Source organism: Chrysochloris asiatica, unplaced genomic scaffold (assembly GCF_000296735.1).
Source record: "Chrysochloris asiatica unplaced genomic scaffold, ChrAsi1.0 scaffold00084, whole genome shotgun sequence".
NCBI classification, from domain to species: domain Eukaryota; kingdom Metazoa; phylum Chordata; class Mammalia; order Afrosoricida; family Chrysochloridae; genus Chrysochloris; species Chrysochloris asiatica.
The window spans coordinates 5,699,777-5,725,512 of NW_006408602.1; the positions used below are offsets into that span (position 1 = coordinate 5,699,777).

The 25,736-nt window shown below is 40.4% G+C and overlaps 1 protein-coding gene across 1 annotated transcript in view; it reads left to right on the plus strand.

Annotated features, from left to right (window-relative positions):
* The window catches only part of FAXC (failed axon connections homolog (Drosophila)), an 89,912-nt gene extending 64,949 nt beyond the window's left edge, over positions 1 to 24,963 (plus strand). Inside the window, exons 5-6 of the mRNA XM_006865846.1 lie at positions 11,245 to 11,361; positions 24,130 to 24,963. Coding sequence (XP_006865908.1) covers positions 11,245 to 11,361; positions 24,130 to 24,419 — 407 coding nt within the window. The 3' untranslated portion in view covers positions 24,420 to 24,963. The remainder of the gene's footprint in view (positions 1 to 11,244; positions 11,362 to 24,129) is intronic.
* The last annotated feature ends 773 nt before the right edge of the window (positions 24,964 to 25,736 follow it).

A 25,736-nucleotide genomic window follows, 5' to 3' on the forward strand; every position in this document is an offset into this window, starting at 1 on the left:
AGAAAGCCTCATCTTTCTCCCACGGAGCAGCTGGTAGTTTCGAACTGCTGACCTTAAGGTTCGCAGCCCGATTCGTAACCACTACACTACCAAAGTATTGTAAATTCTTTACAATTTCCAGGAGCTGCTGTTTAGCGGTATTGTTATTTATTGTTAAGTGCTGTCCAATCAGTTCTGACTCATGGCAACTCTGTATAGGGTTTCCAAGGAGTGGTTGGTGGGTTTGAACTGCTGATCTTGTGGCTCAAACTGACTTTGCAGTCCAGTGAATCTGAGTAATCATTTGTCTCCTGCTAGGGAATACCTCTCTAATCTAATTTACCCATTTGAAGTTTTTCTACATCTTATCCAAATCCTAGCATCCAGGTTTCCTAAAGTTGACAATATATCATGTAGTTGATATTACTCAATTATGCAGCTGAAAAGTGTTGAACTGGCAAAAATTGTTATCTATATTTGAAACAACAGAAAGAAGTTACACTAAACTCCATGGATTCTTTGAGTGTATGTAGTTCAGATGGTGCCCAGACACATTAACAGGAGGACTGAAACACTGGAGAGAAAGTACAAATCTCCTTCTAGTACGGAATTTATATACTACCTAGTCTTGATTGTAGGGATTTCTGAGTTGGAATATCAATAAAGAGAAAATTGGGAGAAAAGGACAGGGTGATTAGTATTGGTGGTCAGTGGGGAAGATGTTGCGATAGCTCATACAACCTGAAAAAAAAAAAATCTAAGTTATACCAGAAAATTTTATAGAAAATTACAGGAATCTAGTTGTTTTCTAGAATGAAATCTGAGAAAGGATTTTAAGAGGTGTCTCTTTTTCCTCTCCTCCTTTCGCTTTTCCCAAGATATAAGCTGATTGGTGCGACTGATAGGTGTCAGAAAGTTGCCAAAATCAGTGATGTAAATTGGAGATGGACCTGTAAGGAGCACGTGCCCCTCAGTGATAAAGTAGCACTTTCCTCTTCTGCCAGTTGAAAGAACTATTCATGCAGTGATTTTAGAGCATGCTCGGAGTAGGAACACCGACTCTTGAAGTGAAAAGACCTGCCATATTTCTAACAGAGAGATATGATCAGGAGTATAAGACAGAACAGAATAGATTAAAATTTTCCTGTAGGGTAAAGCTTTACCTCTGGAGTGTGTGCCCTTTGAGGATTCACTGGATAAGATTCCTGTGACCTGTGCTGTCCTTGGAGAAAACTCTCAAAACCTTTGTTTCTCAATTTCCCTTAAATTTGCAGTTAATTAAAGATGGAGATAAAGGGAAAGTTATATATAGGAATGGTGACCATATTGACTTTACCAGAGGTATCTGCTTAGAAATCATAGTAGTACTCTAGTATAGAGAACTTTATGTAGGTGAAACACACTGTTTGTTGCTCTGGATTTTTAAAATGAACAGAAAAAAAAAAAAAAGCACTTGAAATATGTTTGTCTATTCTCTTTAATTTCTCTCTTTTTGAGTATAGTCTTATATTGTCATTTATTGTTGTAGTTTTTTGTTGTTGTGTGCCGTTGAGTCACATAACACTAGGAAATTAAGTTCCATGGTAGAAGTGGAGCTGACCTGGAAACTGGGATCAGAGCGAGTAAGAAAGAGAGGAAAGAGATGCAACTCAGAACTTCATCTCTGTAGTCATTTCCAATGTGCAGAAAGAAATGTCTACCCTCTATGCCATGGTGATATGTGTGGAACTGTGAACCATTTTTCTTAGACATACATTTGTAGAGATGTACTTCTCTAGGCATGGATGCTGTGGTACACTAAATATGACCATAAATCCTTTCTATGACTCCAGGGTATAGAAATGGTATCAGTGGTGGAAGGTCTAAGGAGACATTTTCTGTTCTATATGTAATTTCAATACCTAAGCACAGAACAATGTTTATTGTACACAAAATGTTGGAGAAGTCTTGAGTTGAGGTAGGTTAGGTGGGGAACTGACAGAGAGGTTGGACTGATTCTGTCAACAGCATTTGTTTTCTTTGATTATTGGTGATGAGTATCAAGTAATTCCTGTGGTAGAGTAAAGAGCCCTGGTGGTGTAGTGCTATCCACAAGGTCAGAAGTTCGAATCTACCAGCCACTTTACAGGAGAAAGAGGAGGCTTTCTGCTCCCATAAAGATTTATAGTCTTGTTAACCCTATAGGGTTGCTGTGAGTTGGAACTTAACAACAACGTTAGATCAGCACCTTCCTATTTTCACATTGTTTTATCTTTTAATCCTTATAATTGCTTTAACATAATTAAGGCCAGCCTCCTGAGGCCTCACCTGATGTCTGTTTATTATAATTTTCACCTTAATTGATCATTTCTATGGAGAAAATTAAGGTCTTCTACAGAGAACTTAATTGATCATTTCTATGGACAGAAAGAAAATCATAGTTAGCTTGCCCACAAGGAGCTTAAAAAGTCCCGGAGGAGATAGAATATATGTATACATAAGAAGATAAGAAGGCATGTGTAAAATTACCTCATGAGTAATTTCCACCAGTGGTTCAGAGTGTGGTCCCTGGACCAGCAGCATCCACAATACTGAGAAATTACTAGAAATGTGAATTATTGGATCCAAACTAATTAAATCAGAAACTCTGGGGGTGAGGGTGGGGGAGCCACAGTCTGTGTTTCAAGAAGCCTTCTAGGCGATTCTGATGTACTCTCGAGTGTAAGACTCCTGATCGATGCTAATTGGGACCCATGCTTTTCAAACTTAAGCATGCATAGGAATCATTTGGGAACCATGCATAGGAAGGAATCATTTGGAACTATGCATAGGAATCATTTGGAACAGCTGTAGTGTGGTCTAAGAATTGCATCCTTTTCTGGTAACTTTTATGCTTCTAAAGTTTGAGAAAGTGCTGCAACCAACAGGTTGGTGGTTCCAACCTACCTGGTGACACTGTGGGAGAAAGATCTAGCAATCTGTTTGGTAAAGATTTCAGTCAACAAAACCCATGGAGCAGTTCTACGCTGTTGTTTTGAGTCAAAATGGCTTGACAGCACACAATACTAAGAAAGCTTGAGAAACACTAACCTTGTTAAAACACAGATTTTTAGCCCTACTATCAGAATTCTGGTTCCGTAGGTGAGACCTGAGAATTTATATTTCCAACAAACTCTCAGGAACCGTTCTCGTTACATCACTGTCTAGCTTCTGACACATAATGAACCTGTAGAACAGAGTAGAACTTTCCGATATGATTTCTAAGCCTGTTATCATTATGGAAGAGTCCTGGTGTGACACTGTAGGATGAACATGGACTGCTAACCTCAAGGTTGGTGGTTCAAACCCACCAGCTGCTCCTCAGAAACCCTTTACAGGGTCACTATGAGTCAGTTCCAACTTGATGGCAATCTTTACAGAAGCAGGCTGCCACAATTTTTTCCTGCCAAGAGATTAATAGGTTTGAGCCACCAAACTTTCAGTTAGCAGCCAACTGCTTTAACCACTTAAACACTGTACCACCAGGGTTCCTTATTCTTTGAGTAACTCTGTTCTAAGCAGTATGTTTGCAGAGGACTGGGCAGTGAGATGCTTCAGTGTACTGAGAAGGGGTGGGAAGTCTTCATGGAATGGAAGCGATGGGCCGTGACGTGCCTTAGATAAGGACATTAGTTTAGACAGAGAGGATGGGATCAGCCATGGTGTCGCGGTCGCAATGTACCCAGCATGTTTGACTGAGGTAGAGCATTTATGGGAGGTAGACCTCTGGAGAGTGCCACACGCTACCAGTTCTTATCCACTTTCCTCAGGGAGAAGCTTAGAGCCAGGCAGCCAGCAAGCTGCCTAGAATCAGAGTTCTTCCTCAGTAGCACTGCTATGTGATCCCCACTCTCTAGTTTAAAGACCCACACAGCTCTCTTCTTTCCCTCTCCTGCTCAGCAAGCCCAGCTTGCGTCAACTGCAGCTTGCTTTTTCCGTCAGTTAGGACTGACTCATCAGACTTGGATTCTGGCCTGTCTTCACTGACTCTATTGATTTAGTTCTCCCTGGTTATGACCTTAAGACTGTGTGGCCTTGTCCTCTGTATTCACATTCCTACCTCATCTCGCAGCCATCACCTCAGTCAGCACTACTGGAGGTCCCGGGTATGTAGACACCATTAGCCTGCATGCTGATCTCTCTGTCATGCATAGTTTTCTTTGCTGTGTTTTGGTGTCACCTGGTCACATGTGTTGCTGCTACCCTGACAGAGGAGACATGGGAGACAATATGAGAAGTCTGGATAAGCAGCTGTGGGTTAATGGAGGCCACTGGAGATTTTAATAATGATTTATGATGAAGACAAATCACAGTGAGTGCAAGTCTGGGATACAAAGAGTGAATGTCTATCAGGACCCTAGATCATCTTTTTTACTTGTGTCTCAAGTAGCCCAGTGGTTCTTACATCTACAGCAAGGTGTTCCTCACAAAGAGGAGCTGCCTAAATATCCCAGGTGAGGTCGGAGCCAATTTTGGAAACTACAAGGACCAGCTGAAGTTCCTGCCCCTCACGAGAGCAATGGGCTCCCCTTTCACATGTCCACATATCCTTTCTTCCTCCTGCTGCTTGGTTACTGCTCTTGTAGTTTCTCACTGGCCTCTGCTCCCTGATGACCACCTGGAGACCCAGCCACAGAGGTGTGTGAAGTCACCCTGTCACTGCTGGGATGTGATGCTTCTTAACCTCACACTCAGGAGGGATCAGCACCTTTTGAGAGGTGTTCAGGTTGATTGGAAGCTGACCTCTGATGGAGCATCCCTCAAAGAGTCTGATGGACCCTGGGTCCTGCCTCCCAGGGTTGATGTTTTCAACCATAGTTTGCCCTTACCAAAGGTCCACCTCCTAACCTGGAGGCTAGTGGAGAGAGTAACAGGTCTCATAGAACCCTCAGCTGCTGCGTTTTATCCCTATTGAACTGGTGCGTAGCTCACCTACCAAAAACAATGCTTCAGGTTTTCCACATCACCCAAAACTGCTCTTTCAGTGGCCTTAATATTTTGTTGTGTTTTTGCTAAAACCCTCTGCTTGTGAGATCTAGAACCACTTGGTGTGAAACCTGTGTGTGTTACGGACTTGAATCCCTTAGCTTGGCCTCTTTGACAATGGTGGTGGTGGTGGTGTTCTGACTCATAGCGACCCTGTATAGGGTTCCTGAGGCTGTAAATCTTTGTGGGAGCAGAAAGCCTCATCTTTCTTCCACAGAGTGGCTGATAGATTTGAGCTGTTAACCTTGCACTTAGCAGCCCAGCTTGTAATCCTCTACACTACTAGGGCTCCTTCTTTGACATTGTTATTGTTGTTGTGAAATGCCTCGAGTCAGTTCAGACTCATAGCAACCCTGTATAGGGTTTCTGAGGAGCGGCTGGTGAGTTTGAACTGCTGACCTTGCAGCTCAAACCATCCTTATGATCTAGTGCATTGTCCTGCAGCGCCACACTAGTACTCCCTCTTGGATACAAAGCATAGCCAAATCTAAATTCAGTATCCATCTTAAAAATGCTTCCTGCCAAACTCCCAAAGGTCAAGGCTGGAACAATTTGAGCAGCAGAGTAAGTAATGAGATGCCTGAATTATAACCCATAGCATAAAATAAATTTTCATGAGTGCAGATAAATAATTGAATAAATTAGTAAATTGAGATGAAGAGACAGTACAGTTCTAATCAATAAATGTAGAAGGAATGAGGGAAATTGAAATCACTGTTAAGCACACAACACAAATAATGACTATTTTAGGTCACATCCACCAATGGGTGTTGGACTGTGAATTTAAGGAGAATTGGGATATTTGGGTAGTCTGAATATCTCTTTCAAGACTATTATTTGTAAGGAGAAGCTTGACAGACACTACCATTACCATGTGACCAAGTTTAATGTCACTGGTAATAAGACATATCTACATCTGTGGCCCCTGGTTGAGATACTGAGAAGGGCACATTATTAAATACTTCTGTGCTATTCTTGCCAAAAATGTAAATTCTCAATCTAATCATAAGAAAGCCTTAGACAAACCCCAAATAACTGATCAGTATTTTACAAAATTACTGATAAGTTTTCTTTGAAATTGTCAAGGCTATGAAAGACATGTCATTCATGCGGGACTGCCACAGATTGAAGGAAGCGACGGAGACACAGCAACCAAATGCAATGTGGGATTCTGGATTGGCTGCTGGAACACAGTACAGTAGTTGAAAAACTAATCAAATTTGAATAAAGTTTATGATGTAGTTAGTAACTTCGACTAATACTAATTTCTTAGTTTTGATAAATATACTTTGGTTTTAAAAGATAGTAATATTAGCAGAAGTAATATTAGCAGAAGCTGGGTTTACAAGAACGCTGCTATCTTTGCAACTCTTCTATAAGTCTAAAAGTATTTAAGAGTAAAGTGTTAGGAAGTGCTTCTTGCCACTCGGTAGTCTGAGTACTTTTTAAAAGCAGAGGATATTTTTATGTCCTTTTACAACTCTCTTTGTGTATGCATACATATAGAGGAGCTATGGTAGTGTAGCAGTTATGAGTCGGGCTGCTAACCTTAAGCTCAGCAGTTTGATATTACCAGTCGTTCTGAGGGAGAAAGATGAGGCTTTCTACTCCTGTAAAGATTTACAGCCTCAGAAACCCTATGCAGGGTCGCTATGAGTCAGAACCGACTTCATGGCACACCACCGTCCATCCAACGATGTGTATGTATACACACAGAATTTGTGTATCTATCAATCAACATTTCACAACTGTTAAATTCCATCCATATATATTTTTTGATAAGACTGTCAGGAAAATTTAAGAGATTTCTGTTCTTTTTAACTTCTACATTCTGTATTCCTTCCTGACTATAGCATCCTTTTGTAAACTTTTCAAAGCTCATCCCTCTTGTTGTTCCAAGGGATCTTTAACTCTGAGCAAAGAACACTGATCCAAGTCAGGAGCACAGGGTGCCAACATTTTTTGTCTGGTTTTGTTACTAACTGGCTCCATGTCTTTTCAGTTTTAACAGTTTCTGGGTGTCAAGCAGAAAATTTTGGCCGGATACTCCATGTGCTTCTTAATGTACTTCATTAAGAAGTACTGGTGGTGCTAAATTCATACCCACCAGCCACTCTGCAGGAGGAAGCTGAGGGCTCAGAAACACTATATAGGGTTTTAGTGCATTTTCATTGTTTCCAAATTCCTTTATCTACATCCATGTTTTTCATCTCACCCTCAAAGCTGTTGATCCTAAAACAGACTTCACAATTTATAGACTTTACTCTGGCATTTCCTATTGATCCTTGTTTTGAGTGACTCTGTGGTATTCTTTCCTTCCATGTGGGAGACCCTGATTTGATTCCCAGAAAGTGTACCTCATGTGCAGCTACCACCTGTTTGTCACTGGAGGCTTGCATGTTGCTGAACAGGTTTCAGTGGAACTTCCAGACTAAATCCCACTAGGAAAAAGTCTGGGTAATCTCTTTCCACAAATCAACCAGTGACTGAAAGTCCTACGGGTCACAGCGGTTTGATCCTCAGCAGGGTAGTGATGCCACAGGACCGGGCAGCATTTCATTCCATTGAGGCTGCCTTGAGTCAGGGCCAACTGGACTGTAGCCAACAGCGTGTGTTATTTTTTGGTGTGTGTGTGTTTTTAAAGCAACATTGTTTTATTTATTTATTTATTTATTTATTCATTCATTTATTTTTAAAGAAAGCCATTGTGTTCCTTGTATCTCTCTCTTAATTTGATCTTGTTTTCTTCTTTCTGTAACTATGTAGCTCTATTTGCAGTTGCCCCTGAGCCTTCTCTGGTTTCTGGACTGCCCCATGCTCAGGCCTTGCATGGTCTGAGCCCTGACCTAGTCCCAAAGGGAGGACTATTTGGCTATATGGCTGTCACACAACCCTCCTGTCCCTGAAGGATGGAATGAGAGCCCAAGGCAGAGTCTCTTCTACTCCCCTGTGAACACTTAGTTCAGCAGGATGTGACTGAGGCCTGGAGTCCGTAGAATATACCATTTATAAGTAACTGACAATTCTCAAACTTAGTGTTTCAGTGTTAGTTTTGCCCAGGTGACATTTTTGCCCTGGTTTTTCCTGTTTCAAGGGGACCTAGTGGTTCAATGGTTAAGTGCTTGACTGCTAATAGAAAGGTTTCTACTAACTTGTATGTTGCGCCATGGGATAAAGATGTGGCAGTCTGCTTCTTTAAAGATTGTTGTTGTTGTTGGTAAGTGCTGTTGAGTTGGTTTCGACTCATAGTGATACTATATAGTGTTGCTGAGGAGCGGCTGGTGGGTTTGAACTGTTGATCTTGTGGTTAGCAGTCTGGTACTTATCCTACGGCACCTCACAAGAACTCCAAGATTACACTCTTGGAAATCCTATGGAACAGTTCCTCTTTGTCCTTTAGGGGCCTTTTTGTCCTTTAGCGTCACTATGAATTGGAATTGACTCAACAGCAGTTGGTTTTCCTGGCATCTCTGGTTATAGGTAAAATTCAAATGGTGGAGAAATTGATTAATAGTGGAGATACCTGGGGACTCTAGTATGGGCAACTTTATTGTCCTCACCAAAAAAGACAATTTGGTTAGGTTCAACATATTGTACTAGTCTAGACTTTTCTTAGTTCCTGTAGACTTTACAGTAAAAATGATTAAAAAAAAAAAATCAATTCCAGGTTTATTTCTGCTACATTGGTCTTTAATTTGTGTTCCCAGCTCCAGTTATTTCCCTCTTCTGCCCTGCTTGTGGGCTATTAGCAGATATTTAATTTTCCCAGCTTGGCCCTCAAGAATGATGAAATGGGTTAATAACTTGTAGAGAACAGCACACATAGTGGTGTCTGGCATGTAGTAAATATTATATTTGAGTTTGTTAAAGAAAGAAATGATCCTTATTTTCAAGGAATTCACCACTTAGTTGGAAAGATAAGATGCTCAAATACAACCCGTGTATAGAGATGTAAAGAAAAAAATGTACCTTGAGAGGATGTACCTACTGTGTGCTCTGCACAAAACACTGCAGTGTTCCTCTCAAGAACTAGAACTTCTCATTTCATAGTTCAGGAAATCGAATTGAATAAGCATAAAGTGCCTTACTTTTAAAGTTCCATAAGATCATATGTTGCAACAGTGAGGTTTGAATACAATTTTGTAGGAATTGAAAGTTCTTGTTGCCATCAGGTAGATAGATGGTGAAGGCTTTTGAATGAAGGCTTGAGCTGGACCTTGAAGGATAGGCAGAATTGCCCATGTGGAGAGAAGTATGGAGTGCCTATAGCTAGCTGGGGTCTGGTGGGGGTGGGGGTGGGGTGAGCATCGCATGTGTAAAGGTGTACAGTGGATGGCATAGGTGTGTTGGGGAGTGGGGAGCATACCCTAGTTTTCCTGGAGTAAGGGAGAATGAAGCACAGTGCCGGGACATCGGTTGGAAGCAGATTGTAATGGGCTTTGAATTCCAAGTTGACTTTGGCCTTTATTTCATAAGCCACTATGTAAATCATTGAGGTGTTTGTGAAAGGGTATGGCACAAGGAAAATGGTGTGCTGGGAGATTTATGCCCAGGTGGACGATGAAGTGGACTGGAGAAAGAGAGAGGCTGTCATTGTAAGAACTAATGCTAATTGAGCTATTGCCAGATATGGTGTTAAGTACTCTAGGTGCATGATGTCATTTAATCCTCACAGCAGCCCCAAGAAATAGGCACTGAAGCTGAGAGGTTACAACAAAGTTCCCAAAGTGAACAAAAAGGGTGCCAGGATGTGAACTAGGTTGATCCAACTCCATTTGTACTGTCCCTGGATAGCTCAGAAGACAACTTGGGACAGTTTTAATTATATGGGCTAGCAAGTGTGATGGTGCAGGTGATAGTAAGGCCGGTATGAGTCAGTAGGGCTGGGAATGGAGGATGTTGAACATCCTCATATGGGAGCCTGATCCCAGAATGAGGCCTGTGATTTCAGATCCTTCATCTGTCTGTACTTGTGTTTCTGTGGAAACTGTGGCTCAGTGGTGAGAGCTATGCTAAGGCCGTGTTAACTTCATGGGAAACTTCTTCTTAAGAAGCTTGAGCTTCTTGTCTGTTTTTCCTCCCAAGTAAGTGATCTGTGTTGGAAGAAATGCAGCCAGAGTGCTCCTTGGAGGCCAGGATGGCCAAACTTCATCTCTCATACTTCAGACATATTGTCAGGAGGGACCAGTCGCTGGAGAAGGATATCATCTTTGGCAAGGTGGAGGGTCAGAGAAAAAGAGGAAGATCCCTAGCGAGATGGATTGGCAAAGTGGCAGCATCAATGGGCTCAAGTGTGACAACAATTGTGAAGTTGGCCCAGGACAGGGCAGTGTTTCATTCTGTTGTATATAGGGTCATTGTGAGTTGGTACTGACTCGATAGCACCTAACAACAACAAGTAAAAGCGTTATTTAATGAAAGTGCTGCAGTTAGGTAGGCTTGTCTTTGTAGAGCCCTGATGATGCAGTGGTCAAGTGCTTGGCTACTAACAGAAATCGATCAGCTGCTAAACCCACCAGCTGCTCCGTGGAAGAAAGATGTGGCTGTTACTGTAAAGATTACAAAAACCCCCAAACAAACCTGTTGCTGTCCAATAAATTCTGACTTAGAGTGACCTACAGAACAGAGTAAACTGCCCCATAGGGTTTCTAAGTCTGTAATCTCTGTGGACGCAGACTGCCACATCTTTCTTCTACAGAGTGACTGGTGGGTTTGAATTGTCAACTTTTCAGTTAATAGCTGAGTGCTTCATCACTATGTTACCAGGGCTCCTTCCCATGATGATTACAGCCTAGGAAAGCCTATGGGGCAGTTTTGGTCTGCTCTGTCTTACAGGGTTGGTATGAGTTGGAATCAATTTGACAGCCATGGTTTTTATCTTAGACTTGGCTTAAGCAGACTTCCAGATATTCTCAAGCATCTCAAACTTTAATTACTGGGTTTCACACAACCAGGTTCCTACAGAGGTTTGTTAATCAGTTCTGCCTTTTGTTGGTGGCCAGCCTCCCTCAACTGTTTATCTAGGTCTGTTCCTAGTGACTTGCTTTGCTACTGTATGGGTTGATGTATCACAGAATTGCATACTTTGTTTCCAAGTTTTTTCCTTTTTTTTTCAAGAAAAAGGGAGTGCATGTACTTGGGCCCTACAAAGTTTTGTGATGCACAGTTCAACGGGTGTGTAATAGAGTGTCCTGAATACATTTGTGATTACCTGGTGCTGCGTGGGCCAGCACAGTGATCTCTCTGCTGTGTCTACTACAGGTGATAAGAAGTACATCATGGGACCCAAGCTTTCTACTCTTGATGCCACCGTCTTTGGACACTTGGCACAGGCAATGTGGACCTTACCAGGGACGAGACCTGAGCGTCTGATCAAAGGCAAGCCCTGCACACCTCTTCAGGTTTCAGGGGTCCCTGGGATGGGTGAAGTAGCACAATGGGGAATTCTATGCTTGTGCCTATGAATTTGGCTGTGCTTTATGATGACAACATTCAAGGCCAGGGTTAGGTCATGTAGGCCTGAAGGAGACACTGGCCTGCTCGCCCAGACTGTGTTCTTAACAAAGTTTACATAAGTTCTGGCGTATTTTACACTGGGTCTTTTTCTCCTGGAATAGCAGAATTTAATGTTTATTTATGAAACAGGACTTAAGTTCCACTTAGTGCCTTTGTTTTGCTCTTCTCTCTTGATTGTCCTAAGGGTCCTCTGTTCCTGGAATACAAGATTAACTACTCTCTTTTTGGTTATATAGCCTCTACCTTTACAGTTGTGACAATCACAATTAGGTATGATAATAGCTACTCATTATTGCATCAATGAATCCCATCCCCATCTCCTTTCACCTGACCCATCTAGACAAGAAGAAAACTATTCAGTGGGGATTCTACCTTCCCCCGCACACTCTGAAACTAATCTCCCTCTTGGAAACTTGTAAGCCAGCCACTTCATGCCTTTATAGCCTTTGTAGGCTCCCCTCCCCCCCATTTTAAGTAGCCAATGACTAAGTTGCCCGTTCCTATCAACCCTGTGTACAGAGGGGATAGGCTTGATGCTTGATGTCAAGACTCCTTCCCTCTCGATTGGTATTTTAAGCTACTACATCCATAAGTATAAGTCAAGTTCATCAAATTGTAGCAGTTTACACTTGATTCCTTAATTAAATTTCTTTTCCTTCCTCTAGTTGAGTTCTGATCATCAAGCCATTGAAACTAGGTCAAATGGGTATTGTCTGCAGGTTTGGACAGTGTGATGGCTCATCACTTCCTGGCATATTCAGTGGCACCAAGGCTGATGAATTATTTATCCATCTCAGATGATTTTTTTTTTAGTTTAAACTCATCTTAGATTGTTTCCACGTGCCCATGTGATTCTGTGTTATTTGAATTCAAGGCACTCTGTCCCTTCTTCAGTGGGCTACTGTTGGTTACACAGTGAAAGGTATAGAGTTATAGAGCTTATGATTGTGGGAAAATGAAGGAAGTTTCAACAAATGCTTTTGTGGGCCTGGTGCTATGCAAAGTATGACAGTTGTTAAGTATTACTATGATGGGAGTCCTGGTGTGGCACTGTAGAATAAGCATTCGACCCCAAGGTTGGCACTGCAAGGTCAGTGGTTCAGACTCACCAGCTGCTCCTCAGAAACCTTATACAGGGTCTTTATGGGCCGGAAACAACTCAATGTCACTTAACAACAACAACAACAGCAGCAGCAACAGCATTATTATTATTATTATATGTGCCTTTTGACTGAAGAAATACAATCTTAATATCATTGTGTTGTGATCTTGGCCTTAAGTTTTACTTGATTTAGAATTCTAGACTAGTAGGAAGATAGGAACTTGGGATAAGTGGGGCCAGAGCCAGGGATGGACATAGGTATGGGTGGGAATATAGCCATGAATAAAATTAGTGATGTCAAGGGAGCAGGGAAAGTTAACTTGTGTGTTGGCATCAAAGGAGTAGGTCTGGTGTGTATATATAGGGGAGGTGGGGTCTTTGGGAGAGGTTTCCTCTGCTTAGGTGGGTGAGAAATGTTTGACAACATCTCCATTGGAAGCAGTCCCTAAACAAATGCTGGGGGCTGAGTTTGTAGTGCTTTAGAGTCGGAAAGAGAATTGACAAGATTTAGTCAAGGTTTTCTAGAACCAAAAACCAAGCAGGTTGAGGGTATAGATGAGCTCACCAGTGAATAGTGCACAGAATGCTTTCAATAAATGTTTGGTGGAGAGATGGATGAAACCAAGCAAGGCAGAATCATACAGGAAACTGAAGCTGGTGAGAAGTCATATGTGGTGTTCGATTGGGAGGATGGGGGTGGGCGTTGTTGATGCTGTGTGTGTGTATGTGTGTATCCCTCATGTGCACTTCCAGGAGTCGGAGGGAATGGGGCTCCAGTACCTTACCAGGCTTGGTGGGAGTGAATCAGGCACAGGATGAAAGTCTTCCAGAACTTCAACTGAGTGGGTCTAGGGATGATACGGACTGACATTTCATTTCCTGAGTGATCAGTATCAAGATATTCCTTTGTTTTGGAATGCATTGTAAATTACTTAAATTGAATATCATCATAAATGTAGCATTTAAATCACTAATTTTTTCTTTATTTTAATCAGGTTTTCCATGGTGGTCAAAAAGATTCATTTTATATCCATACTATCTGCCTGTTATTTCCTAGTTCCCTATCACACCACCCTTACACACCTGCACCCCTGCTACTCTACACAACCCCACAACTACATGTACACACATACCTATTATTGTTGTTGTTGTTATGTGCCGTGGAGTCGGTTCCGACTCATAGCGACCCTGCGTAGGGTTTCCGAGGCTGTTAATCTTTACGGGAGCAGAACGCCTCATCTTTCTCTTGCGGAGCAGCTGGTAGTTTCGAACTGCTGACCTTGCGGTTTACAGCCCGATTCGTAACCACTACGCTACCAGAGCTCCTTTACTCCTATCCAAATACACCCCTACACAGATACCCCCTCCCCCAGCCCTTCCCACACCTACACATATACACTATTGAGGTCATCATTATTCAAACATTTAGTTCTCCATTATCAGTAGAACTCTTAGACCCTATAGAATCCATTCTTTTAAAAATGAAGCATTTATTTGTTCATTTATTTATGTAGCCCTTCCTACATTCTTTCTTGAAAGGGCTACAGGTATTTATTGTTCTTTTAAAAGAAATGGTCAGCCTTTTTGGTGGATTGATTTTGGAGTTCGTTCTGAGACACACACATTTGGTGGAATCTGACACCATCATCTGCAAGAGACTTTTGACTCATAGTTGCTTGAACTTTGCTTTTCTAAGAGATTACCCATTTTCCAGCTCTCCCTGGGGGCTGATGTAAATCATTAAAATCCAAGGAACACTTCTAAGTCTAATTTTACTCATTAATTCCATGCCTCTTCTAAATTTTTAATCTGAGCTACTATCAGGCAGCCAAACTGCTAATTTTGTTTAAACTTTTCCCCCTGTTTTTGTCCTTCTTACAGTAGAAACTGTTACCAAGCAGTGACAAGAGGAATGAGAAGTAGAAATGACTAAGAGCCTGGGAAACTTAGAACCGACTCAAGTGTGAATGGCTTACATCAGGAAGGTGTTTGTATTGGGTTTCTAATAGCCAAGGCATTACTGACCTAACCATATGTGTGTGCGCATGAAAAGGAGTTTTGGGTTCTAGATAGTATTTGGTTCTTGAAATTATTTAAACAGTTACTTCTGGAACCATTTAGAATAGCATCCAATTTTATTTAGGTGAGTAGGTCAGACTTTGAATAATCAGCAATTCTTTAAGACACACAAACACTCATTATATGTAAGACAACTTCAAAAAGTTGGTGGAAAATGGAATAAAAAGATAAAAATTTAAAATGTAAACTTTATTTCTTACCATAAGTTCTATCAAGTTCAAGATACTTTTGTAAGCAATGATAGCAGCCAGCCCTTTAACTCATCCCTAAACAACCTGAGGGGTCTGGTAATTTAGATGTGTCTATGTGGTCTTTTTTACGTTATTAACTGAAGAAAAATGGGTACCCTTTAAAGATTTTTTTTTTAAGATTAGGAAACCAAAAGAAGTCAGAAAGAGCCAAGACGGATAAGGTGGCTGCTTAGTGATTTCCCATTAAAGTTCTTACAAAATGCCCTTGTTTGATGACAGGAATGAACAGGAGTGTTGCCATGGTGGAGGAGAGCTCTCTGGTGAAGCATTTCCAGATGTTTTTCTGCTAACGCTTTGGCTAACTTTCTCAAAACACTTTCAAAAAAAGAAGATGATTTTGTTCTTTGGCCCTTCAGAAAGGTCAAGAAGCAAAATGCTTTGAGCATCTCAAAAAAACAAAAAACCACATTGCCACAACTTTTGCTCTTGACCAGTCAGCTTTTGCTTTGACTGGGTCCCTTTCATGTTTCGGTACTCATTTCTTTTGTTGTGCTTTTGTCTTCAGGATTGTACTGGTAGGGCCATTATTTATCTCTCGCTACATTTTATAAAATAAATGCTTCATGATCTTGATCCCACTTGTTTATAAAATTTCTTTCAAAACTCTTCTTGTCAGCAGCTGATCTGGATGTAACAATTTTAGGATCCATTGACCAGACACTTTGCTTAACTTTAATTTTTCAGTGTGAATTGTATAAGCTGAAGCAGTTGAGATGTCTGTAATGTTGGCTATTTTTCCCCCCTGCTGTTAATTGTTGGTTTTACTCAATCAGGGCACAGACAGGTTAGTTTGATATGGATGGTGTGCCACTGCAGGCTTCATGTACAGCATCGTCTCATCCCTTATTAAATTGAGTTATCTATTTGTATATTGCTGATTTACTTGGGACATTGACACCATAAATTTTTTGTAAAGCATCAGTGATTCACCATTTTCCAACCAAGCTATACTATAAATGCTTCAATTTTAGCAGAATTCATGTGCTCTACTAGTTCTTTTCAAGCTACTGTCTTATCCTTCTTTGTACCTCAAACTAGATCTTCTTCAGACATGTTATAAGTTGTTGTTGTTGTTAGGTGCCATCGAGTCAGTACTGACTCATAACAACCTTATGCACAGCAGAATGAAACACTGCCCAATCCTGGGCCAACCTCACTACTGTTGCCACACTTGAGTCCATCAATGCTGCTACTTGGCCAATCCATCTCATTGGGGGTCTTCCTCTTTTTCTCTGACCCTCCACTTACCAAACATGATATCCTTCTCCAGTGACTGGTCCCTCCTGATAATGTTTTATGAAGTATTTTGAAGTATGAGAGACGAAGTTTGTCCATCTTGGCCTTCAAGGAGCACTCTGGCTGCTATTCTTCCAAAACGGACCCATTAGTTCTTTTGGCAGCCTATGGCACTTTCAATATTCTCCTCCAACACCATAACTCAAAAGTATCAGTTCTTCTACAGTCTTCCTTATTCACTGTCCAGCTTTCACATGCATATGAGGTTATTGAAAATACCATGGCTTGGGTCAGGCGCACCTTAGTCCTCAGCGCAGCAGATTTGCCTAATGCAATACATCATTTAATTTCTTGACTACTGCTTCCTTGAGTGTTGATAGTTGATTCAAGAGGAATGAAGTCCTTGACAACTTCAGTCTTTCTCCGTTGTTAAGAATGTTGTTTATTGGTCCAATGGTGAGGATTTTTGTTTTCTTTACATTGAGATGTAATCCATACTGATTTTCATCAGTAAATGTTTTAAGTCCTCTTCACTTTCAGCAAGCAAGGTTGTATCATCTGAATATGCCACGTTTTTCTTCATACAACCCAGCTTCTCAGATTATTTGCTCAGCATACAGGTTGAGTAAGTATGGTGAAACAATACAACCCTGTTGCACACCTTTTTAAATTTTAAACCATTCAGTGTTCCCATGATCTATTGATCCATGAACAGATTCCTCATGAGCACAATTAAGTGTTCCGGAATACTCATACTTCACAATGTTGTCCATAGCTTGCCATGATCCACACAATTGAAAGCCTTTGCATAGTCAATAAATCACAGGTAAACATCTTTCTGATAGTCTCTGCTTTCAGTCAAGATCCATCAGACATCAGCAATGATATCCCTCGTTCCACAGCCTCTTCTGAATCTAGCTTGAACCTCTGGAAGTTCTGTGTCAATGTATGCTTGCAGCCATTTCTGTATTACCTTTAGTAAAACTTTACTCACATGGGATATTAAAGAGCTTTCCAATGACTTCCGCATTCCATTGGGTCACCTCTCTTTGGAATGGGCACAAATACAGATCTCTTCCAATCAGTCGGCTAGATAGTTGTCTTTCAAATTTCTTGGCAGAGATGAATGAGTACCTCTTATGCCGTCTCACTTTCTTGAAAGATTTCAATTTTTATTCCATCAATTCCTGGTGCCTTGTTCTTTGCCAGTTCTTTTAATGCACCTTGGACTTCCTCCTTCATTATCATTGGCTCTTGATCATATGCTACCTCTTGAAACAGTTGAACATTAACCATTTCCTTTTGGTACAATGACTCTGTATTCCTTCCATTTTCTCTTGATGCTTTCTGCATTATTCATTCATTTGCCCAGAGAATCTTTCAATAACAAAGGTCAAGGCTTGAGTTTTTTCTTCAGTTCCCCCCAGCTTGAGAAATGCTGAGAGTGTTCTTCCTTTGTGGTTTTCTGATTCCAGATCTTTGCACATTTTGTTGTAATATTTGGCTTTACTTTCTCCAGCTGATCTTTGAATTTTCTGTTAAGCTCTTGGACCTCCTCATTTCTTCCATTTGCTTTAGCATCTCTACGCTGGAGAGCAAGTTTCAGTGTCTCTTCTGACATCCAATTTTGACCTTTCCTTCTTTCTTGTCTTCTTAATGACTTTTTGCTTTCTTCATGTATCATGTTCTTGGATGTCATCCTACAACTCTTCTGGTCTTCGGTCTTTAGTATTTAATGTATCAAATCTGTTCTTCAGATGATCTCTAGATTCAGGTGGGATATATTCAAGGCCATATTTTGGCTTTTGTGGATTTGTTTTCATTATCTTAAGCTTCAGTTTGAATTTGCATAGGAGTAATTGGTGGTCTGTTCCACAGTCTGCCCCTGGCCTTGTTTTCACTGATGACATGGAGCTTTTCCATCTTCTCTTTCCACAGATGTAGTCAATTTTATTTCTATGTATTCCATCTGGTGAGGTCCATATATATAATAGTCTCTTATACTGTCTAAAGAAGGTATTTGAAATGAACAAATCATTGGTTTTGCAGAATTCTGTCATGTGTTCTCCAGCATCATTTCTATCACCAAGGCCATATTTTCTAACTACTGATCCTTCCTCTTTGCTCCCACCCTTTGCATTCCAATCACCAGGAATGATCAATTCATATTGATTGCATGCTTGATCAGTTTCAGATTGTAGAATTTGGGAGAATTCTTCTATTTCATCCTCACTGGCTTTAGTAGTTGGTGGGTACATTTGAATAATAGTGGTATTAACTGGTTTTCCCTGTAGGTACATAGATATTATCCTATCACAGACAGTGTTTTACCTCATGCCTGATCTGGATATGTTCTTTTTGACAATGAATGCAATACCATCTCTCTTCAATTTGTCATTTCCAGCATAGTAAAGCATATGGTCATCAGATTCCAAATGGCCAATACCAGTCCATTTCAGCTCACTTATGCCTAAGATATCGATGTTTATGCATTCTATTTCATTTTTGACAACTTCCAATTTTCCCAGATTCATACTTTGTACAAACCATGTTCCAATTTTCAATGAATGTTTACAGCTGTTTCTTTTCATTTTGACTTGTGTCCCATCATCAGCAAATGATGGTCCCATGGGCATTTCTTTCATGGGCTTTACTCCATTTGCATCATCATGGTCAACTCTACTTTGAGGAGGCAGCTCTTCCCCATTCACATTTTGAGTGCCTTCCAACCTGAGGGGCTCATTTTCCGGCACTATATCTGACAGTGTTTCTCTGCTATTCATAAGGTTTTCAGTGACTAAATATTCAGAAGTAGTTCATCACTCCTTCTTTTTAGTCTGTCTTTGTCTGGAAGCTCATCTGAAACCTGTTCACCATGGGTGACACTGCTGGTATCTAAAATACCTGTGGCATAGCTTTCAGAATCACAGCAACTCACAAGCCACCTCAGTATGACAAACTGACAGACAAGTGGTGGTGTTATAAGTTAGTATGAATTTATTTTGGTGCTTAAAAAAAAAGAAATCCATGCATAGTGTTTTCACAATTTACATTTTCCATGAACTTTTAAAGACTTCTCATATAAACAGTCATCTTTTGATACCCACAGGGGATTGGTTCCAGGACCCCTGTGGCTAAACCCAAAAATGTTCAAGTCCCTTGTATAAAATGGTGTTGTATTTGCATATAACCTATGCACTCTCTCCTGAATACTTTAAATCATTTCTGGATTACTTATAAGACTTAATACAATGTAAATGCTATGTAAATAATATTTTTCTCTTTGACTTTAAAGGATTGCACTGATTACTTGATTGCTTTTATTTTCCTCAAATGTTTTCCATTTGTTCTTGGTTAAGTCTGCAGAAGTGGAACCCAGGGGTACGGAAGGCCAACTGTGTGTTTATGTGTATGTATGCTGTATAGGATAAGCACAGAATTGTGAACCAAAAGGTGGTTGGTTCCAGCCTCCCAGTTGCTCAGAAGGAGAAAGATGAAGCTTTTTGCTCCTGCAAAGATTTAAAAGTCCCAGAAGCCCTATACAGGGTGACTGTGAATCACAGTCAATCTGATGGCAATTAACAACCACATATTAGCTACATAATCTTGGTGTGGTGCTGTAGGATAAACCACTGGAATGCAAGATCAGTTCGAACAGCAAGGCTGATGCTTCACACTCACCAGCTGCTCTTCATAAACCCTATATAAGATCACTATGAGTCGAAACCAACTTGACAGCATTTAACAACAACAACACACGCACACGCACACACACACACACACACATGCATATATACATATATTTTCTTTCAGAGAAAATTTAGAAAATATGGAGAAGTTTTTAAAAAACAATACTAAGTGTGAGACCATCATCCACAGAGAACTATTGATATTGTGGTATGTAGCCACATCTTTTATCAAGTACAGTTATGTATGTTGTTGTTGTTGTAAAGTGCCATTGAGTAGGTTCCAACCCATAGCAACCCTGTATAGGGTTTCTGAGGAGCAGACTGGTGAGCTTGAACATCCGACCTTGTTGTTCAAACTGACTTTGCAGTCCAGTGCATTAACCCACAGTGTCACACCCAGGACTCCTATTATTGTTGTTAAATGCCGTCGAGTCAATTCCTACCCATAATGACCCGGTATAGGCTTTCCAAGGAGCAGCTGGTGAGCTTGAACCACTAACCTTGCAGTTCAAATGACTTTGCAGTCTAATGCTTTAAACCACAGTGCCACACCAGTATTCCGTTAAAGTGAGTGGTGGTGGTGGTTATGTGCCGTGGAGTCGGTTCCGATTCATAGCAACCCTGCACAGGGTTTCCAAGGCTGTAAATCTTTATAGGAGCAGAAAGCCTCATCTTTCTCCTGCAGAACAGCTGGTAGTTATGAACTGCTGACCTTTTAGTTCACAGCCTGATTTATGACCTCTACACTACCAGAGCTCCTTTTATTACTTAATTACTCCTATTAAGTAACACTAAGTTTCTATGATTTTGTAGCAGTATTTCTGGATTTACTCTTGTATATGTGTCATTTGAACTTTCTGGGATAAAATAAAAAGCTTATGTAATTTTAAAGATACTAGAAGTAGTAAAACTTAAAGGGACTTTTAGAGATTACCTAGTTAAGTGGTATCAGCCTAGGCTGCACATTAGAATCACCTATGAAGTTTTTAAACTCGTTTATAACCTGCCTTATTCCAGGACTCCTGTTGTGGTGCTGTAGGATCAGCATTGGACTGGAAACCACAAAGTCGGTGGTTCAAACCCACCAGCTGCTCCTCTGAAACCCTATACTGGATTGCTCTGAGTCGGAACCGACTTGATGGCACTTCACGACAACAAGATTCCAGATTGCTTAAATCAGGTTTTCTGTGGGTGAGGCCTGGACACTGGCATTTTAAATATGTCCCCAAGTGAATCTAATGTGCACCAGGATTGGAAACCCCCGAGTCATGTTCCTTCTGCTCTGTGTTCATCCCTGTGTTGTTTTTCCAAGTGAGAAAGGGAGCCGGAGCTGGTTAAAGTGATTTGTGAAAGTCCCTCAGTGTTCTAGCATTAGAACAGGGACCAGAACCCAGGCTTCCCAACTCTTCCTGCAATCATTTAGACAGATAAGATGTGTACAGTGACCAGTGCTCATTACCTCAGGGCCAAGCGTAGAGACAGAACCCGCTGAAACAGAAAAACAGAATGAGGACAAAGTTATATAACAATGATAATCTTTGCAGGGACATTATTGAAGTCACCTGTGGTCCCTAACACATTATTGTAATGTAATAGCGATTCCTCCTAGAGCTAGCATTTGCAGGGGCATCAGCATTCATACTTACTGTAGTTACATGTGTTGGTGATGGTGGACTATGGATGAAGGCTTACAGCCCATGGTAGGATGGCAGGAATTTATTGGGAATGGGTTTGCTTGAGGCAGTCTTGTCCCTAGCCTTGTTGGATCCTTTCCCTCCTTTTTGTTATTTCCACATTGTTATCCAGTTCTTGGTTTTCTGTGATTGACAGCAATACCTGGTAGGTAAGGTGTTTCATGACTGAAGAATTTTCATGTATCTTCCCCAAAATACATAAATATTGCATGTATATAACTATCTCTAGGTACAGGGCAGTTAGAGTGGACTACTTCATAGTATGATGATGTTATGATCTGAGAATACTGCAAAGGTGACCCTGAGCCAGTACATGTTCCACTGGTTTATAGAGTCCATGAAACAAGGAGATTTGCTTATTATAATTTTAGGGAATGATGAGTTCATTTAAACAAAACAGCAGTTAGTTGGTGAAATTTTTAATTAGCCCATCTATATTTTTTAATTGTTCTATTTAATGACATGAGAAAATATAATGTTATATGAGGTAATGTTGTTAAGTGCTGTTAGTTCCTACTCATATCCAGCCTGTATAAGGTTTCCAAGGCTTTTAAATCTTTGTGCTTCGCAGTCCAGTGTTTATTGTATGGAAACCCTGTGCTCCCCACATGAGGTAATAATGAGGTAGTGATAATAATGATAGTGAGGTGAAAAACAAGCAGTATAAAGTATACCAAAAGAAAAGACATGAAGTGTAATTGTGATGATTCTGAATTAATAAGATCTTAGGTGCTTTAAAAAAAAAATTAATGTTGTCGTTGTTAAGTCCCTTCGAGTTGGTTCTGACTCATAGCAACCCTGTCTAGGAGTGGCTGGTGAGTTTGAACCTTGCAATTCAAACTGACCTTTCAGCCCAGTGCGTAATCCCACAGTGCCACAGTTCCTTATTTTCCAAAATAAAAACATATAGTATTTCCTTTAGCAGAAAATAAAAGTAGTTACATATTATAATCAACAAGTATTTTATTATGGAAATAACCTAAGTGACCTGCAATAGAGATTGATAAAAACAAAGTACAAATGATGGTACATCCATATAAAGAAATTCTATACAAGTATCAAGATGCTCTTAGGAAGGAGAGTGTTTATTGAAAGACATATTTATTACATGTTGCTAAGTGGACTTTTGGACTGCCAAAAGAACCAATAGGTCTGTTTTGGAAGAAGTGCAGCCAGAGTGCTCCTTGGAGGCCAGGATGGCTAAACTTCGTCTCTCCTACTTTGGACATATTGTCCGGAGGAAACAATCGCTGGAGAAGGATGTCATGCTGGGTAGGGTGGAGGGTCGGAGAAAAAGAGGAAGACCCCCAACAAGATGGATCAGCCAGGTGGCATCATTGATGGACTCAGGTGTGGCAGCGGTAGTGAGGTTGGCCCAGGATCGAGCATTGTTTTGTTCTGCTGTGCATAGGGTCGCTATGAGTCGGTTCCGACTCGATGGCACCTGACAACAACAACAACAAGTGGAAAAAAGGTTAGAAAACAGCATCTATTAATTCCTATGTATTTAGTGTAATATATAAAAATATGTGCATGTATAAATATATAAATTGCTAGAAGGCTATATAAACTAAGATGTTATTATGGAGAATGTGAGTCTTGATAATTCTTTTATTTTTATATTTGCAATTATCTGTATTTTCTAATTATTCTGCAATAAAACAGTGATTACTTTCATAATAAGTGAATTTTTATATAACTTAAAAAAATAAACCTATTAAGAGTGTTCTTAAGGGTGATAAAGTCCTGAGATGACAAAATATATACTCATATTTATAAGTAAGGCTGCCATCTGGTGGATCAAAGGTATAAACTCACCCTGTTTCTTTTTCATTTGGAATTATGACTGAAAAGTCAAGCACTGTGTGTGTCAGACAAATGCCTGGATGATTTTAGAGATTTAGCAAAAGTGTTCCATTAGTTCACATGAAAAAGAAGCAGTTCACTGACTGAGCATGAACTTAATTGTGGCTGCAGCTGTTTAATTTTAATGAAAAAATTACTAAGTGTGTTTGTAGGGACTCTCATTCATCCAAATAACCCATTTCATGGATTGTTTGGGGCAAAGTTTTCACCTAACATAACTTCTCTCAACTACTTCACATAGTATCCAATCTGCCCAGTGTATACAATCTAAGAACATATTATAAATATTTGAAGAATGAAGGAAGGAACAAATAATTACTTCTGACTGACTTAATCTAATATTTGGGATATTTTCATGGACTATAGATTGATTTAAACATGAATCAGTAAAAACATTAATTCTTTTGATTTACAAAGTCAAATGATGGCAGTTTACCTGCCATTGTGGATCAACTGCCCCTCTGCTGCTCATGAGAATTTCACTTTAGGTTCAGTAATTCATTGTTTTTTCAGCCCATTCATTAAGGTTTTTCCCCCACTCACTTTTCTTGTCATGTGCCTAACATCTAGCATGTTTTGACAATATTTTGTGGGAAAACACTTCCCTTCTCTTTTACTCCGTAGTTCTAAATTTCCTAGAAAGCTCAGTGGCTGGCTGGCCAATTGTTGCTTTTGAGAACTCAGCCTCACTTTTCTTTTCTGTCACATTTCAGGTGAGCTGATCAACCTCGCCATGTACTGCGAGAGGATAAGAAGGAAATTCTGGCCCGAGTGGCACCACGATGATGACAACACCATCTATGAGTCTGAGGAGAGCAGTGAAGGCAGTAAGACCCACACACCTCTGCTGGATTTCAGCTTTTACTCAAGGACAGAGACCTTTGAAGATGAGGGGGCAGAGAACAGTTTTTCCCGAACACCAGACACGGATTTCACTGGACACTCGCTCTTTGATTCTGATGTGGACATGGATGACTACACAGACCATGAACAGTGCAAGTGATGTCTAGCCTCCGCGGCCCTCTGCTGTTGGGGCTGCCACTCCCTGGGGTTGGTGCAGTTTTCCCAGGTGGACACCCATTGGAGCTGGGAAAAGATCTTTGTGCTTGGCACAGTTTTGACATTGCTAACTGGACGATGGCCGCCTTCTTTCTTTCTTTCTTTTTTTTTTTTGTAAGAACAAACAGGAACTACTCAGCTGACTTCATGTAAAATGAACAGTCAAGGGTAAAAAAAAAAAAAAAAAAAGGCAGCATGATTCCTGAAAATTCATTTTTGGTTTCATTAGAAAACTAGATTTGTTTGGTATAGCAGATGAAAGAGTGAGTTGCCAACAGATAGTGTTTTTGTTGATTGTCTTCAAGCTGCGGGCTTAGTTGCAATCAGAATCCTTGAAAATCTTTCATTTGCCAGGGTCCAAAGTATGGGGAGAGACCGTCGTCAGGAAAAAATGTAGGAGATCAATGTTCTATGGTGGCTGCTTGTACTTTATGTGTGTATATTGTATGTTGAGACATAAGTTAAATAAAATTCACGGATGTTTAACGAACACCTACTATGTGCATAGCACTGTGCTAGGTGTTAGTCAGTATAAATTTTATTCTAAGCTCTGCCAGTGACTAGCTGTGTGATTTTGGGCAAGTCCCTTAACTCTGTGTGCCTCATTTCCCCACCTGTAAATTGGGGATAACAATACTCTCCACCTACCTACCTCACAGGGATGTTGTGAGGATTCATGTGGTAACATTTGTAAGGCGCTTTGAACCTCTTGGAAGAGAGGTGTGGCATAAACAAACGAAAACATGTTTTTTTTTTTGTTGTGCTTTCATATGTGTGAAGGTTTTAGGGCAAAGGAATTCCATATCCAGGCCATAGTAGCCACAGTAAATTGCTAAAGGGAAGCAGATGAATACACACATAAAGAAAGGCACTGGTAGAACTCTTGTCATCAATCAGTTTTGTGATCTTGCTTGAATTGAAATCTTTTGTTGGAAAGACTTTGGAAATGTTTTTACAAATCATCAAAAACTTTAAACTGTCTTCAATTCTATTCTATTTTTGCAGAAAAGCATTTCTCTTATTGCTTGAACTCACACTGGAATACTGTCCTCTGCTGACTCTAGGGTGTTAAGTTGCCCATGTTTTATTTATTTGTAGGGAATAAAGCTCAGGAATATGGTGGGTTTAATAGAGGTGAGGGGGGACACATTTGATTGATTTTTGGAGGCAGAAGTATGCCAACTTGTCATGTCTTTTTGAAAACCAACCTTGTAACATGTATTGAAAAGATGAAGCAGGAAAAGGATCATGTTGGTAGCCT